At 36.3% G+C, this 16120-nt stretch overlaps 4 protein-coding genes across 7 annotated transcripts; 1 reads left to right on the top strand and 3 right to left on the bottom strand.

The window, feature by feature from the left end:
* Positions 1-154: 154 nt before the first annotated feature.
* Positions 155-1078, bottom strand: Dim1 (thioredoxin-like protein Dim1). The gene is made up of 3 exons (XM_076432574.1): positions 675-1078; positions 468-604; positions 155-368 (listed from the first exon to the last, which is right to left on the bottom strand). The coding sequence occupies exons 1-3, from the start codon at positions 750-752 to the stop codon at positions 155-157; spliced, it is 429 nt and encodes a 142-aa protein (XP_076288689.1). The 5' UTR covers positions 753-1078.
* Positions 1079-1699: 621 nt separating this feature from the next.
* LOC143212959 (pre-mRNA-splicing factor RBM22-like) lies at positions 1700-4329 on the top strand. 4 transcript variants are annotated; one of them, XM_076432317.1, is made up of 5 exons: positions 1730-1825; positions 1900-2137; positions 2222-2304; positions 2625-2763; positions 3045-4327. In XM_076432317.1, the coding sequence occupies exon 5, from the start codon at positions 3081-3083 to the stop codon at positions 4170-4172; it is 1092 nt and encodes a 363-aa protein (XP_076288432.1). In that variant the 5' UTR covers positions 1730-1825; positions 1900-2137; positions 2222-2304; positions 2625-2763; positions 3045-3080; the 3' UTR covers positions 4173-4327. The 4 variants fall into 4 exon arrangements, with proteins under 4 accessions (XP_076288431.1, XP_076288432.1, XP_076288433.1 ...); XM_076432318.1 differs by having other exon boundaries at positions 1900-2304; XM_076432319.1 differs by lacking the exon at positions 2222-2304 and having other exon boundaries at positions 1750-1825; positions 1900-1953.
* Positions 4330-4667: 338 nt separating this feature from the next.
* Dolk (Dolichol kinase) lies at positions 4668-8489 on the bottom strand. The gene is made up of 7 exons (XM_076432315.1): positions 8269-8489; positions 7784-8037; positions 7197-7417; positions 6933-7121; positions 6640-6849; positions 6224-6551; positions 4668-6140 (listed from the first exon to the last, which is right to left on the bottom strand). The coding sequence occupies exons 1-7, from the start codon at positions 8346-8348 to the stop codon at positions 6007-6009; spliced, it is 1416 nt and encodes a 471-aa protein (XP_076288430.1). The 5' UTR covers positions 8349-8489; the 3' UTR covers positions 4668-6006.
* A 366-nt stretch (positions 8490-8855) lies between these two features.
* Pgi (glucose-6-phosphate isomerase) lies at positions 8856-12180 on the bottom strand. Its single transcript, XM_076432309.1, has 11 exons — positions 11849-12180; positions 11473-11566; positions 11207-11398; positions 11043-11123; positions 10748-10963; positions 10430-10669; positions 10169-10349; positions 9965-10083; positions 9651-9879; positions 9476-9542; positions 8856-9341 (listed from the first exon to the last, which is right to left on the bottom strand). Exons 1-11 carry the CDS (start codon positions 11977-11979, stop codon positions 9221-9223), a joined length of 1671 nt encoding a protein of 556 aa, XP_076288424.1. The 5' UTR covers positions 11980-12180; the 3' UTR covers positions 8856-9220.
* Between the last annotated feature and the right edge of the window lie 3940 nt (positions 12181-16120).

Here is a 16120-nt window from a genome sequence, read left to right as displayed (position 1 = left end):
ATCTATTCATGCGATATATTGTCCTCTTATATTTATTTTGTTTCACAGAATTAGAATATTTATCGATACGTACCAGGATAATGTACGATATAGTTACGAACAAATCAACATTGCAGAAATGAAAATCTTCGTAAAACTCCGTCGCTTTAATAAATTAGTAACGATATTTTGTGGAATAATCTTTGGGTGAAACGACTAAACCTCTTCCTTTTCTAGCACCTCTATAGACTGTTTCGATAATATCGATCATCTCTTGTTTATCTTCCAGCGTCCAATTTATTTTGTTATTATTTCCAGTCCCCAAATCGATCATTATGTGTTTGTTTCTGAAGAAAAACATAACTGTACATGGGTCGTACAATTCATACCTATAAAAAGCAAAATTTACATTAATTTTGATAATATTATTCGGTTTTGGTTACATAAAGACTATTTGATGCATAAATAGGTCAGTTTTGAAAACTTACATTTTATTAAAGTCAGGTACCTGTGTGATATCAACTAAATAAATCACTGCAAAGTTTTTAACCTTCTCAGCAATGTTATATAAAACCTCGTCCATTTTCATGCACATTGGATCCCAATCGTGGCCAAATCTAATAACCTAAACAAACAAAGATATTGTGTAATTCATTGACAAAATTTGACTATATAGAATATGATAGAAAACTTACAACTACTCTATCTTCTTCGGACAATATAGCTTGGTCCACTTGCCACCCATTGTGGAGATGAGATAGCATATAAGACATTGTGCCGTTTTCGTTTTACTAAATTCTAAAATATCAATAAAATAAAAGAGAGATATGAATTTCTTTAGGTTAAGTTTGAAATCACACTTGAAACGCTTCCCAATTGTTCCCAATTTCGTATCACATGAAATATATTCTTCTTAGACAACAAGAGACACGAGAAAAGAATTGTTTAATTTATAAACCGCACAATTTATATATGTGTTACATAGAAGAACACTGTAAACTATAAACAAAACCCAACGAGCAAATTATTTCCTTAGAGATCGTCGCTATCTTTCCCTGCATTTGGTTCATTTGGTTTGGCTCAGTTTGGCTACTCTGTTGCAGTGATGCCGAAATCGTGGTACTGTGGTACTAAGCCGTGGTACGAGACCCCCCCACTATGACCTACCGTTGCCCCTACTGGCCTTCTCCAACTCGCTCGCGCGCTACACTCACCAACGTACCTCTCCTAGGATATGAGAGGTACGTTGGTGAGTGTAGCGCGCGAGCGAGTTGGAGAAGGCCAGTAGGGGCAACGGTAGGTCATAGTGGGGGGGTCTCGTACCACGGCTTAGTACCACAGTACCACGATTTCGGCATCACTGCTCTGTTGACTTGGTTGCAGTGGTTGCAGTGCTTCGATTGAGCCCAACTTTTTTGATACGATGGATGGCCGCTAGAGGCGCTGCGCGGAAAAACAGTAACGTATCTACTATTGGGTAGCAAAGCGGCCAGAGCCCTGAGGCAGTTATATTGGCGGGAATGTATCGAAATAATCTTACCGGACAAAAAGACTCCAGGGCGTGTCCTACGAGTTACAAAATATACACAAATACACTTATTATACATTCATTTTTCAGAATCAAATCATATAAATTTTTTAAAATTCTGCGGGGTGCTCAAGGAACCCCATTTCATCTACCCAATAGTAGATACGTTACTGTTTTTCCGCGCAGCGCCTCTAGCGGCCATCCATCGTATCAAAAAAGTTGGGCTTATCGAAGCACTGCTCTGTTGACGCATAGTAATTTAAAATGGCTACGTCGAAAACTACAAACACATATAATAGACAAAATTGGGAAGATGCTGTGAGTAATACAAAGCAAACTTCTAAACAAGTAACCAAACAACATTAATCTAATTAATAAACATTTCATTTTAGGAATTCCCAATATTATGTCAGACTTGTCTTGGTGACAATCCATATATTCGTATGGTAAGCGCATCTTTGCACACAAATTGTATAATTATTTTCTCTCTTAACTCTTCTGACCCGAAGAACGTACGGTGTACGTCCTCATGATCTATCGTATGCAGACGAACGACGTACGATGTAAATACGTTCTGATGCAACATAAAGAATTTTTATGATTCAACGATACATATTCTGAATGAAAACGGTATTATTATTATATATTTCATATCTTACTCAATCATTTTTCGAATTTTATCGATAAATCTTTCTTTTATTTATAAACATAAAGATATGAAAGCAACCGTGTCTCACATAGTGTGTCTCTTCGATTTGATGTGTCGTACAGTTTCTGCTGTTTCTTTCTGAACTCAGGTGTGTGTGTTTATTTATTTAACGAAGCTATAAGAGATCTATATCTATGATTATAAGGAAGAACACAGCATGTCGTATACTTTCATTGTCCAAGTATTGCTGTTTAAAGTTTTGACATAGGATGTTGGTTAAATTGCATTATTTTCTGAGCCTTTTGAATTTGTTTTCATGACTTTTTTACCGGTAAATACATAAATCCTATACTCTAAAGCTCAATTAATGTATAAACTCAAATTTTTTGTAATTGCAACATGCAGCGTTTTTCCTTACAACCACAGGTATGTAGATGACGATGCTTAAGACTCGAAATGTTTTCACAGTTACTATTGGTTCACTCTCAGCAGTTGTGGCATCAACATGTAAAAACACGTCTATGGAAAAATCAGAATGTGAAATATAGATGATGATAGTGACAGTGACATAAAGATAGCGAGGGGTCAGACGGCATACCTCTGTCAGGTTGGAAGGGTTAAGGAACGTTAATACTAAACCTACCACAGTCAAATTGACCAGTTTTCTATTCCATAGTTATTGAAATTACAAAAACGCTTTGATAGGAAATGACTGAATTATTTTCTTTATTTAAACACGTATTATAATGAATACCATACAAAGTTGAATAAATCCAACCTTCTCACTTCTATATGGTGTATCACTTTTATATGTTTTGGGCTTGGTAGGATTAGTGTTAAAGTTGCACATTGGAACATTAAACAACAACCTCTCTACTTCTGTTGCAGACAAAGGAAAAGTATGGAAAAGAATGCAAAATCTGTATGCGACCATTCACAGTATTCAGATGGTGTCCTGGTGCGAGAATGCGTTTTAAGAAAACTGAAGTTTGTCAGACTTGTAGTCGTTTGAAGAATGTCTGTCAAACATGTTTGCTTGATTTAGAATACGGTTTGCCCATCCAAGTGCGTGACGCTGCGCTTAAAATTAAAGATGACCTGCCGAGGTCAGATGTAAACAAAGAGTATTATGTACAAAACATAGATAGTGAAATTGGTAAAATAGATGCAACATCGCCGGCTGGAGCTGTTGGTAAATCTGCAGCTGCTAGTGATCTACTAATGAAACTAGCAAGAACAAGTCCGTATTATAAAAGGAATAGACCGCATATCTGTTCCTTCTGGGTTAAAGGAGAGTGTAAGAGAGGAGAAGAATGTCCATACCGTCACGAGAAGCCTACAGATCCCGATGATCCACTAGCTGATCAAAACATTAAGGATCGTTACTATGGTGTGAACGATCCTGTTGCTGATAAACTAATGCGCAGAGCTGCTGCGATGCCGAAGCTAGACCCTCCCGAGGATAAATCGATCACAACATTATACATTGGCAATTTGGGAGATGTTTTAACGGAGAAGCAATTGCGTGATCATTTTTACCAGTACGGAGAAATACGTTCCGTTACGATGGTTCCTCGTCAGCAGTGTGCCTTTATTCAGTACACGCAAAGAAGCGCTGCAGAAGCAGCAGCAGAAAGGACATTCAACAAACTAATATTGGGAGGCAGAAGATTGACTATCAAATGGGGACGCTCTCAAGGAAGACAGACAGTATCAGCAGCAGAGGCAACCAGAGAAATCCTGGAACCTGTACCCGGCTTGCCAGGTGCTTTACCACCACCTCCGGAAAGCATGGGCAACAATTTCTTCAATCTGCAAACTACTCCTGGAATGATACCACCAATGATGATACCTCCACCACCTGTTGCTCCACAATTCATGTTCCCACCTCAGATGACAGCTGCTACCGCAACACCAATTTTCCCTCCAGGAACAACTCCGATACATTATCCGAGTCAGGACCCATCGAGAATGGGTGCGTCTCAAGGCATAGGAAAGCCTTGGCCAGAAGAATAACAGTAATAGTGTTGAACTATTTAATATTCACGACTGTATCAAAGAAAGCCTGTAAAAATATATATAGTATTGTTATTGATTGTTATTCATTCCCACCATCTAACGGCGAAAAATATTCGAGTTTCTCCTCTATGTACATCCTCTGTTAAGCGACCATGAAGCGCCATCTGATGTAGGAAAACGTTCTTACGAGTCCAGCGGGTATTAGCGGTTCCTTTAGTTTCAGCAGGTTTCAGTCCATTTCAGTGATTTCAGTCGCTGCTCGTCGCCCTCGTCGGTGACCAAAACCAGAGACTACAAGACTACTGAAGACTACAAATACAGAGAGTATCTCTGGCTCTATATGCTTATGTGAGAAATTGGAAACATTGGAAAGCGCGGCACTATTTGAAACTTAATATGGAAGAAAATGTTTTACCTTATTCGAAAGTTCAAATATTAATTTGACTAATATTTATTGTTTGATCACATATAGGAATAATAAAGTCGTACGTGTGAAATTATAAAAATATTTTATTAATAACGATAACACACATTTTAAATACAACAAATTTGTTTGTAGGAATGAGTAAAGTGTACGCCCGTTTGCATGTACCCAATTATATGTATAGAGTATAGAGTATAGAGCACTGCGCTGCAACAATAGTATAGTCCAACATAGAGAGACTTTTCATTCTACTATGAAGCGAACATATACCACATATACGATCAATATTTTGTATAAGACATTATCTTCGAAAAAGTCGAATTTTTGGATATTTATCAAGTACATGTAACTGTTAAACAAAACTTGGTTGACGCATCAATTCATTATTTGAAATTTCTATTTACTTCGCGCACAAATGTAAATTTTTCAGAAATAAGATCTTGTATAAAAAATTTGTATGTTTCTTGATTTATGATTAAGGCATCATTCTATGTCTCATTGTGTCATCATTGCTGTCACATTTTATACATAAATATTACATGAGTAAAATTATTAATATTCCCGAGGAAGTTACAATCGAATCGAAACAGAATAATTATTAAACAGTAATAGAACTGAAACAGTTCATACGATCCTGACTAAACCTTAACATTCTTACTCCATATATCTGCTAATTTTTCGTTCTTCCTATTAGCAGTACGTACATACAAATACATTTAGTGCAATATTTATATACAAATATGAACACGCTTACATAAATATAATTTTCATAACATTAGTCACATTGTGTTACGTTGATATATGCATACATATATCTTTCTTCTGTTTAAAGTATAAAAAAGTAGTAATGTGAAATTTTTCATGTTCGGTATACAACTTCAAAAGAATGTGAGATTGTAGAGAGTATAAAATGCAATGGCCATAAATCTCAAGGAAGATTAATAAGTTTGAAATATTCTTGAATATTCTCTATACATACTACGATAATGGTAAACTGATAATAGAGCATTAGCATTTCAGAATAGATAAAGATGCTTTTACGGTACGAGTTTTAAGTAAACGTCTACAGGCTATTTGCGTCCGCAAGTTGCAATTCATTACCTTTTTTATATAACAATAAAAATTAAAAATCTAACAACCAAGATTTTCAGTAATATTTTAGTAACTACTAAGTTGTTTATAATAAAACAAATTAGTATAATAGAATGATTTTAAGGAGACTATATATATATATATATGTAGTATTAAAAAATACAAATTTCTTAACTGTAGAAAAGCGAATAGTTCTCGGTAATTAAATACTATGCTGTTGGTCCAACTGTGCGTTTAAAAGTAAAACTTTGAGTTTCACTTGTCTTCGGGTTAGTTACTATAATTATTACATGTCCTGGTATTTGTTCTCGTTACCTAAATTATTAGGCAGACATACATTAACAAAGGTAATGCTAAATTGTCAACTTGATTCGTTTGTGCTTCAACGAAAGACATGGCAAAGCCTAACGATAGCACTCTTAAAAGTAACCAGTAACTATCTATGTAACCTGTTTAAAAAGTCAATTAATGTTTTAGTAATGTATAGTACTATATTATTTGTAATTTACATAGAAAATAATGAATACGTTACCCATAAACGTTAAAGCGCATATCGATACAGCCTGACTGAATATGCAAGCAAGCGTTCCTTCGATGGATTTATTCGAATTACTCCATTTATGAAAACCCCATTTGCTACCGACAATGCTGGCAGTAGTATCGCCTACTCCAACAGTCAAAACACCGCTAAATAAAGCCACTAACGGAACATTGTTACTGGGCATCCAAAGCGGGAAAGATAGACCAGAAAGTAGATACAATGCTGTCAAAGAAATCAAATTATCTTTTTCATCGGCGTATACAGAAAATCCTTGTTCCAATATTTCTCCGAGAGGCGATATCCTCAAGTATCTCACAAGCTGAAAATAAAAGAAGCATGTATAAATAAAACTATACGTATATATGCTGTAAACATTTGCAGTCTAAGAAAGTCACGTGTCGATATACCTCGAGAAATATGAATAATCCCATTATTACGCCGCTAGCAAAATATAACAACGTTTGTTCGTATATTAAACCTGGTACGTACACGAGTACGGCTAATATGTGAAAAATTTTCCTAATCGAACTTGTCGCCTGGAAATTCCATAATATTTGATACGTAACCGCGATTACGGCTACTAACAAACAAATAGCCCAGTATCCAAACAGGATAATCTGTAACGTTAAAAAGATATTAAGAAACCATCATTTGTTTATACAACGATACGAAGACACGTGATATAATTAATGAAACATACTTTACGTCTTGAACTAAACATATACGAAAACATCCACGTCAATGGATTTTGGTCTAGTATGCTGTGCAATATTGGTAAAAAAATGATTACTAACAGAGCGGCCATCATTATGTAAAAGTATTTGGTTACACGAAATATTGGGAAGTATCCGCACAGTAAGCATACAACGATTATATATAATATCGCGACCTGAAAAATTGTACGGTATCAATAGTTGTTTAGAAGTTATTCGTCTGAAACAGAATCGCAGTCCGTTTAAGATACCTGTAACAAAACTGTAGCGATATCGTCGTCGTGTATAGGTGGTAAATGATATCGTAACGGCAAGTTTGTCACTGCAGATATTACGAATAAGATACAACTATGTACTACCGCAGTTGCTTCCCCGAGCGTGAAGCAATTCGGAAAAGTAGACATCAATTGTATGATACTCCAGGTACCCAAACTTCCTACCGTCACGCCCCATGTGACACTTGATAGTAGTCCTGTTCTTATTTATTGAATAAAAATTAAATTTAAACAATGTATACCGTACGATATTTAACACTTTGATCGCCCAGCGTAATTCGGCTAAGTTTCCCGCAGGGCCCAAATCTGACCGTCGGTACACAGAACGTAAACACAGCGAAAAGCGAGAATTCATGTTGTATATCCTATATATAAAATCCTATTTTTAATTAACTTGAACAAGACCCACATTTGGGTGACGGGGCCCCCCCCGGGAGCATACCCGTCACCCAGATATGGGTGACGCGGCGATCAACGTGTTAATAGATAGAAATTAAATTATATCTTTTGAATTTTAAGTAAATCACGAAATATATTAATGAATAATTTGTGAATTGTCATACCTTTATTTGCTACGAACAGGTACAACATCGACGTTACGATAGCTGGCAAAAAATATGTAACTTGGAAATCTCTGGCCACAACTTTCCTCGTCGACAATCGTAAATATAAGCATATCGAGCTAATAACAAGACCAACGCCGGTGAGACCCACGATCAGACAAATTTCGGAGTAACTGGTATCCTCTTTTAGTAGATTTAAAATTGCGCTGAAACCTACTAACATTCCAAGCCATAATCCAACATTGGCGTTTGATCTGAAAATAATATTTTTATAATATTAAAGATAATATTTTTATCATATATAGGGTTTATAAAAAAATACTTTTCAAACAGAGACTGGTAGATAAAAAAATATTTCTCAAACAGAGACTAGTAGATAAAAGATAAATTTTGGTTTCGCATAATTTAGGATTTTCTCAAAGATAATGAGATTTTTATTACATTTCGAGGTTAGACGTATCATATTTTATTTTGAGTATACTCACCGATGTCCAATGTCATTTGAGCGCAAACTTTGTAATATGTTCTCCTCGAAGTGAACGTACTTCTTTATTAAAAAATCCATTGTTAAGAAAGTGAAAAAATACACGTTTTACACAATTAGTAATAACGACATCTCCTCTCTCCTGTCTTTTGGAATGGAAAATGGGCGATAGTCAGCGATAGTCACCGACAGTGGGAATATATCATTCCTTTTCCATGTTCATATCAATTACATACGTGTATGTATGTAATATGTACGTGTAAATACGTACATCGAAGTAGAAAACAATAAGATAATCAGATAATGTGACTGATTTCCCCGTGGAGGGGATTGAGGGAAACAGTTAATAAATAGTCAGATAATGTAACGAATAATAATAATTGTAGAATTAAATAATATATGTTACTGTCACGAATTCCATTTTTATGTAAACAGTATATTATACCGCGCGCGTGTTAAGGTGTTTTAATATTCTATAGACATTTTTATGAATACGAAACAACACTTGTGGTTAAATTTATTGCGAGATTCGATAGATCAACTAAACGAGAACTATCAAAATATGATAATAAATATAGTAAAAGCATGTTAAAAAATATTACTTGTATTGTTTATTAAACATTTATAAAAACGTGAAAATAATAAGAAACAAAAGTAATTGCTACAATTCCACTGCACAATTATTATTATATATATATTGTTTAACTTTTACCAATTTACAATTTTAATGGATACTTTACAATTGTCGAGTACGCGAAACTAAATTACACATTTAACACTATACATTGTATGTAAAAATAAATTTTAACAAATAACATTAAATAGTCTTGCAGACGTAACTACGAAAAATTTGAAGTCTTTTTGGTATGTGCAAAGAGTTTATATGGTAAAAGTTTTTATAAGATAATCAATGGTCGCTATAATGGATATTCTAACGTGGCTTGGTATAATGCTTATTGATTACTCTTAATAAATCCAATCAATCCATTCGTTGACGAATCATGACTTGTAATTGCGTCCTTAGTTTCCAATTCTGGTTCTATCGCCTTTGCCAACTGTTTTCCTAGTTCGACGCTGTTAACAAACGTTCATGTGACAATGCAATAAGACCTTAAACTTAGATGTTGTTCAAAGTTTGAAGCAACTAAGATAGTCTGGAATTGAACATAGGCAGTCGAGTAAGTACTAAAAATAAGATTGTTACATACCCCCATTGGTCAAATGAATTAATATCCCATATAATGCCTTGGACGAAGATCTTGTGTTCGTACATTGCTTTAAAAATAAATATTTATATTAGTGTTGAACAGCATACGTCAATGATTATATATTACTAGTTTTTTATTCGAATTTTAACGAGAGTTACGTGCACATCGAATTTACCGATTAAAGCTCCAAGAGTAAAAGGCGTCATTTTCTTCACAAGAATGCTATTGGTAGGTCTGTTCCCCTGGAACACCTTGTGTGGCAATAACTTATTCACTTCTTCAGGTTTCATTCCTGCTTTTTCCAATTCAGCTTTTGCTTCGCTCTCGCTTTTACCTTTCATTAATGCTTCAGTTTGTGCGAGGAAGTTAGCGAGCAATATTTTATGATGCCGCGTTCCTTGTACCTAAAATTATAATTTTTCATTTACAATACCTTCCTTATAAGAAAATGAATAAAATATAACTTATTTATCGAGATTGTAGTTATACCATATTGTGCGATTGCACAGGAATTATAAAATCAGCCGGTACGATTCGTGTACCTTGATGTAATAATTGGTAAAAAGCATGTTGTCCGTTAGTACCAGGTTCTCCCCACACAATTGGGCCTGAAGTATTCAAATGTTTAGTACAACGATACCAACATAATGGATAAGAGTTTCATGGTACTCCATATTTAAAATAAGAACTTACCGGTATTATAATTGACTACCTTTCCCGCTTTAGTAACATACTTTCCATTACTCTCCATATCTCCTTGTTGGAAATAAGCAGCAAACCTGTGCAAGTACTGATCGTATGGTAACAACGCGTGCGTTTCAACTTTATAGAAGTTGTGGTACCAAATACCAAGTATCGCCAGTATAACCGATGCCTATAAAATAATGTATTCTGTAATACGTTGTACCGAGAACGTATTCACTTCGATTGTAGAACAATAAATTAATAGCTAACATTCTTTTCTAACGGAGTGTTGCAGAAATGTTCATCCATAAAGTGCGCTCCGCTCAGTAACTTTTCAAAATTGTCAAAACCAATGGATAAACAAATTGACAAACCGATAGCCGACCACAGAGAATAACGGCCACCAACCCAGTCCCAAAATCCAAACATGTTCTTCTCGTCGATACCAAACTCTTTGACCTTTTGGTTGTTAGTAGATAACGCTACGAAATGACACGCTACCGCTGCTTCCTGAACAGTTTAAAGTAAACAGTAATTACATTCGGTATCGTAATAAATTAGACATTAATATCTTTACTTCTTACTTACATTTTTTAAGGCATCCAACAACCATATTTTTGCAGAAGTAGCATTTGTAATTGTTTCCTGAGTAGTGAATGTCTTCGATGCTATGATAAAGAGGGTGGTCTCAGGATTCAGTTTGTTAAGAGTTTCGGCTACGTGAGTTCCATCTATGTTACTAACAAAATGTACTCTCGGCCCGATATGATACGGTTTCAGCGCTTCCGTGACCATCAAAGGACCCTGCATCCATATATATCGAAAATTAATAAATTATTATAAAAGATATTTCTCTTTCGATACGTATTACGTATCTACTTACCAAATCGGAGCCACCTATTCCAATATTAACAACATCTTCTATCGGTTTACCAGTGAAACCTTTCCATTTTTTTGAGAGAACCTACGCGATAGAGCATACAAATCGATATAACGTTCGCTTCATATTTAAAAAAAAGACTATAAGACGCACTATTTTCAAATTACCTCATTAGTAAATTGTTTCATATGTTCCAACACAGCGTTTACTTCTGGCATAACATCTTTTCCGTCGACCAATATTGGTTTATTTGATCTGTTACGTAACGCAATGTGCAAAACAGCTCTGTTTTCGGTAGAATTGATCTTCTCTCCTTTGAACATAGCATCTCTGGCTTTTTCCACTTCGCGTTCGCGTACCTAAAAATTAATGTAACATGTTATCGTCAGCATTTGCTTTTCGCTTTACCATTTAACGATCAAAAGTTACATACCAGATCCAACAATAGTTTAAGTGCTTCCTCGGTGAGACGGTTCTTGGAGTAATCGAGTAAAATCGGTCCATCGTTTGGAGTTGGAATTTCTAAACTAATTTATAATGTACATATTAAAAAGTGCAGTCGCTTAATAATCTCTGAAAGATCTGACGAGATTTCAATTAAAATTTCATTTAACGGCGGAGTTTTTAGCTTTAAAAATTAGGAAAAGTAACATATTTATATGAACTGGGATGCGAATAAATAATTTTTATCTTTCTATGCCAACAAATACAGATAAAAATAACACTGGAATTGCATAATTTTAGCTACCGATGCGTAACCTTCGGAAGGTCGTATCAAGGTCATCGGGTAAGGACTGATGAAAACTTACTTAAATTTTTCAAAGCGTTTTGGATCTTGTTGAAAAAGATCGTTTATTTTAATTTTCGATTGGTTACTATCGAAATAGTCTTGCAACTTCGTCCATGCTGACTGTGATGTCAAATCTGCTTTTGGATTCATTGTTAACTTGTGTTCGAATTCACGAAAACTAAAACGAGCACCTCTTTGTAATGATTCGCCGAGAGATAGAGGTACCGATGGATACCACTTCTTCACAAAATCATTGATAAATGACAATCATGTTCGGTATTCGCTTGAGAAACAGCTGCACGTTGCAGAAAATCCGCCGATAGTCACTTCGAAAAATTACATTCCCATCTTCCCATCTATGCTACGATATTCTATGTTTCTATGTTGGTGCATGGATAATTTTACAAGCGAAAAATCCATAAAAATTACATATGCAAATCTAGGTGAACAGTACATTTTGCACAGATTGCATTAGAAAATAGGTAAATGATAAAAAATATACAAAATGTATAAAGAAGGTGCCTAAGCTAGAAACTATTTATGTATTCTATGACAGAAAGATGCCCAATGTCCAATCAGTGATGATAATTGTACGCTTTTTACGCCAGTAAAGCCGTCAGTGGTCGTCAGTAAAACGACGTCAGTAAAGTACAAAGTTGGGCTAAAATGGGGTATCTTGGTCACCCCGCTAATTTCGCAAAATTTGTTATGATTTGATTTTGAGATATGACTGTATAACATGTGTGTATTATATTAAAATTTAATATGTATATGTACATATAATATATAATATATAAACTCCTGAACTCTTCCGGTACTTTCCTACCGGTAATAGTTCCCCACTACATTCCCCACAAACTTAGGACGTAGGTATACGTTCCTGGTGAAACTCGCGCATGCGTGAAAAAGCGCACAATATCTCATCACTGTCCCCACCACGGCCTACGTTCTCGATACCGGCATCGATCATCGATCTTGATCTCGATTTCGATTTGAATCCATCCCGCGCGTGGTCTATCTTGCAGCAATCATAATGTATCTTTTCTTAATTGAATAATGTTATAAAGAGCATCGATCAGAACAATTTCACACTAAACAACCTAGTACGTAGCTTTTAGTACAAGCATTTTGATAAATGTTTACCGAGGCTTTTGAGAGATTTCAGCGTGACGCTTAGTAATCTGAGGAAACAGGATACGATTGCATGGTTCAAGTACATTTTTCAATTTTGTATTTGGCGATAAAAGTATTTGTTCAGAAAAATGATACGCCCTATGGCATGATTTCCATACACTTGTGAATTCGGGTTTCTCTATAGCACCATGTTAGTACGCACATAAAGTGCCGACTGAATTTGATAATATTTAGGAAAAGGATATGATCTTTGAGGAGTGAAAACGCTTTTGCGATCAACAAAACTTTACCAGTTCGCAATATCTTGTCTATCAAATATATGTGTATGTTTCATATTGGGCATTTACAATGTTCCCTTTAGCAATCGATCGACGGTCACACCTTGACGAGGAGCCTATCGAGTGAAATTTTCAGAGGAAATAATAAAAGTCGATTAATTCTACACTCGCGCTTATTCGTGCAATTTTCCTTTAACTCGAGTCCTGCTGCAGCGTGCAGTGTTCCGATATCGCCCAAGATTTTTCGTGCGATGGATGGCCGCTGGTGGCGCTTTCAGCCTCAGTAAAGTAAGATTCTCGATAAAATGGGGTACCTTGAGCAACCCGCAGAATTTGAAAAGATTTGTACGATTTGATTCTGAAAAATGAATGTATAACATGTGTATTTGTGTATAACTTGTAACTTGTAGGACACGTCCTGAAGTTTTTCTGTCCGGAACAGATTGTTTCGGTACTTTTGCACCAATATAAATGTCTCGAGGCGCAGGGCGCAGGGCTCCACTATCTCGTCATCATAGATACGTTACTGTTTTTTTCCGCGCAGCGCCACCAGCGGCCATCGATCGAACGAAAAATCTTGGACGATATCGGAACACTGTCAGCGTGTCCGAAAAGTATTTGACCACTGAATTTCTCATTCTCGAGAAATCGTCGATAACGAAACAATTTCTCAAGAATCGGAGGCGTTCGAACACTGTTTGGATCCACACTGTATATGTATATATGTACATCCTTATAGGTGGAAGTAACAGCAATAGCAATAAAAGAAGAAACGAGACTTTTAATGTCGATAATCGATCACAAAACGCCTTTTAATTCGGTTTTACAGTTAAAAAGTCATGAAGAACAAAATGCCGATGTGTGTCTGTGTTTTATGTGTACGCGATATGTAAAACAAATATATATATATATATGTACCTTAGAAACTAAAGAGAATAAAGAAACGAAAATTATTAAAGAGAAACACGTTTTAATACCAACTGAAAGACAAAAAGAAAATAATAATAATAACCAGTAACAACAAATGGCAACGTGCGTTCTTCTTTAGCGTGAACGTTAGTTTTCGGTCGCATTATACTTTGACGCGTTCGCATCACCGTTTACACCTTCTCTTCTCTTTCAATCTCTCACGTTATCTTTCTCCCTCTCTTTTATGCTGCACAAAATTGTCTACTTCTTCGCATTTATGCATTCGTTCCCGTGCATATACATACATCACATACATACATAACATACATACATACATACATACATACATACATACATAAAAAGTCTATTGAAGATTACCAATGGAATTGTTCGATTTGGTACGTAAAGATAATAAGCAAATCGTTTTCCAAGCAAAAAATCCAATTTCGGACGTCCGCCTGCGCGCGCGTTTTTTTTGTAGCGTTTTCTGTCGTCCAATGGACCAGGTATTTGGACATGGGCAGAACGAAGGCAGAATGCCGGCCGCTGGACCCTGAATTTGCCTTTGTTTAAGAGGGCAGCACGGTCGCGCTAATGTGGCGAATGCAGTTTTCCGGGGCATCAAAGCCGGTGAGGGTAGATCGCACTAATGTGGCAGATGTTGGCGAAGTAAATTTTTATTGTACCAAATATACAGCACCCGTCCTTTTCACAGACAATTCGAACTACCGATTTTTGAATGCAGAATTTTATTTTGTGCACATGCAAGGAGAGAAATCGAGGGAAAACGGCATCCGCCACATCGGTGCGACCGTGCTGCCCTCTTAAACAAAGACAGATTCGGGATCCAGCGGACGGCAGAAAACGCTACAAATGCGCACGCGGGAGGGACGTCCAAAATTGAGCCAAGCCGGCCTCGAGCAGCTCCGAGCGAAATATTCTGTCTGTTCTCTGCCCCAGGCCGGCTTGGCTCAAGGCACGCCTGGTTGACTGGGGAATTGTCGAAGGAGATAAAAAGCTCCCCGAAATGATACGAAGAAATGCTGCAAATTTTATCGATGCTTTGTCTTTCTTTCTTTCTTTTTCCCCTTGTTTTTTGTTAATCGTGTAACTCACGTACAAATGGACAAATATATAGAAATACTTTTTATCGATACGTAAACAAAACAGACACTATAAATACGTCGTATAGTGAGTGTATCGCAGTGATAGAAAAGAAAAGAAACAAATCGTTTTTTCGTTTGTTTTTTAAATTACGCTACAGCTTAATAATAACAGTAGTCCTATCGTCGAAACATTTCTTCCTCGAAATGCTCACTCGTGAGGGACTAACATTGAAATTTCTTCGAAAGATTCTGTTCTAAGGCGAACCTCGTCCTCGGGTTCTCTCCTAAGAGTGTTCGGTTTCTCTAATGTATCTAAAGAAAATCAGTCGGTCGTATTTCAGCGGCACAGAATAAAAAAAAAAAAAGAAAAGAAAGAAAGCCGTGCAAAAGACAGGAAACCGCTCGCAGTTCCAACAGAAAAGCATTCGAGTATAATGTAATGTGACCATCGAACGCAATGTGCAAGAAATGGAAAAGAAACGTTGTTTGGCTTCTCACTTTTTTCACGTGATTCTCGTTATTATTACATGTATTGTTTTTTTTTCTTTTCTTATATTCTCGACGCACCTGTTTTTGCTGAACTTTTACATAGTTTTATTCACATAGTTAGCCTCTGCGACGGGGTAAACAGATGCACCGCGTTTACTAAATAGAGTCGGTGTGGTTCCGACATCGGACGATACGGCCGACGTCCGACGCATCGGTCTCTTTTTCTTTTTTTTTCCTTTTCCGATATCGGAACCACCGTGATCGCGGCCTGAACGCAGAACTTCGTGCGTTCGTCGCGTTAACGCCTAGTCGACATCGATAGAAATCTTTCGGGTTCGAGTTTCTATTTAAATCGTTTAATCGGTCGCTCTCGTG

The sequence above is a fragment of the Lasioglossum baleicum genome, chromosome 10, assembly GCF_051020765.1.
Source record: "Lasioglossum baleicum chromosome 10, iyLasBale1, whole genome shotgun sequence".
NCBI lineage: Eukaryota > Metazoa > Arthropoda > Insecta > Hymenoptera > Halictidae > Lasioglossum > Lasioglossum baleicum.
The sequence above is the reverse complement of the archived record's forward strand: the minus strand, read 5'-3'. Positions and strand labels throughout refer to the sequence as shown.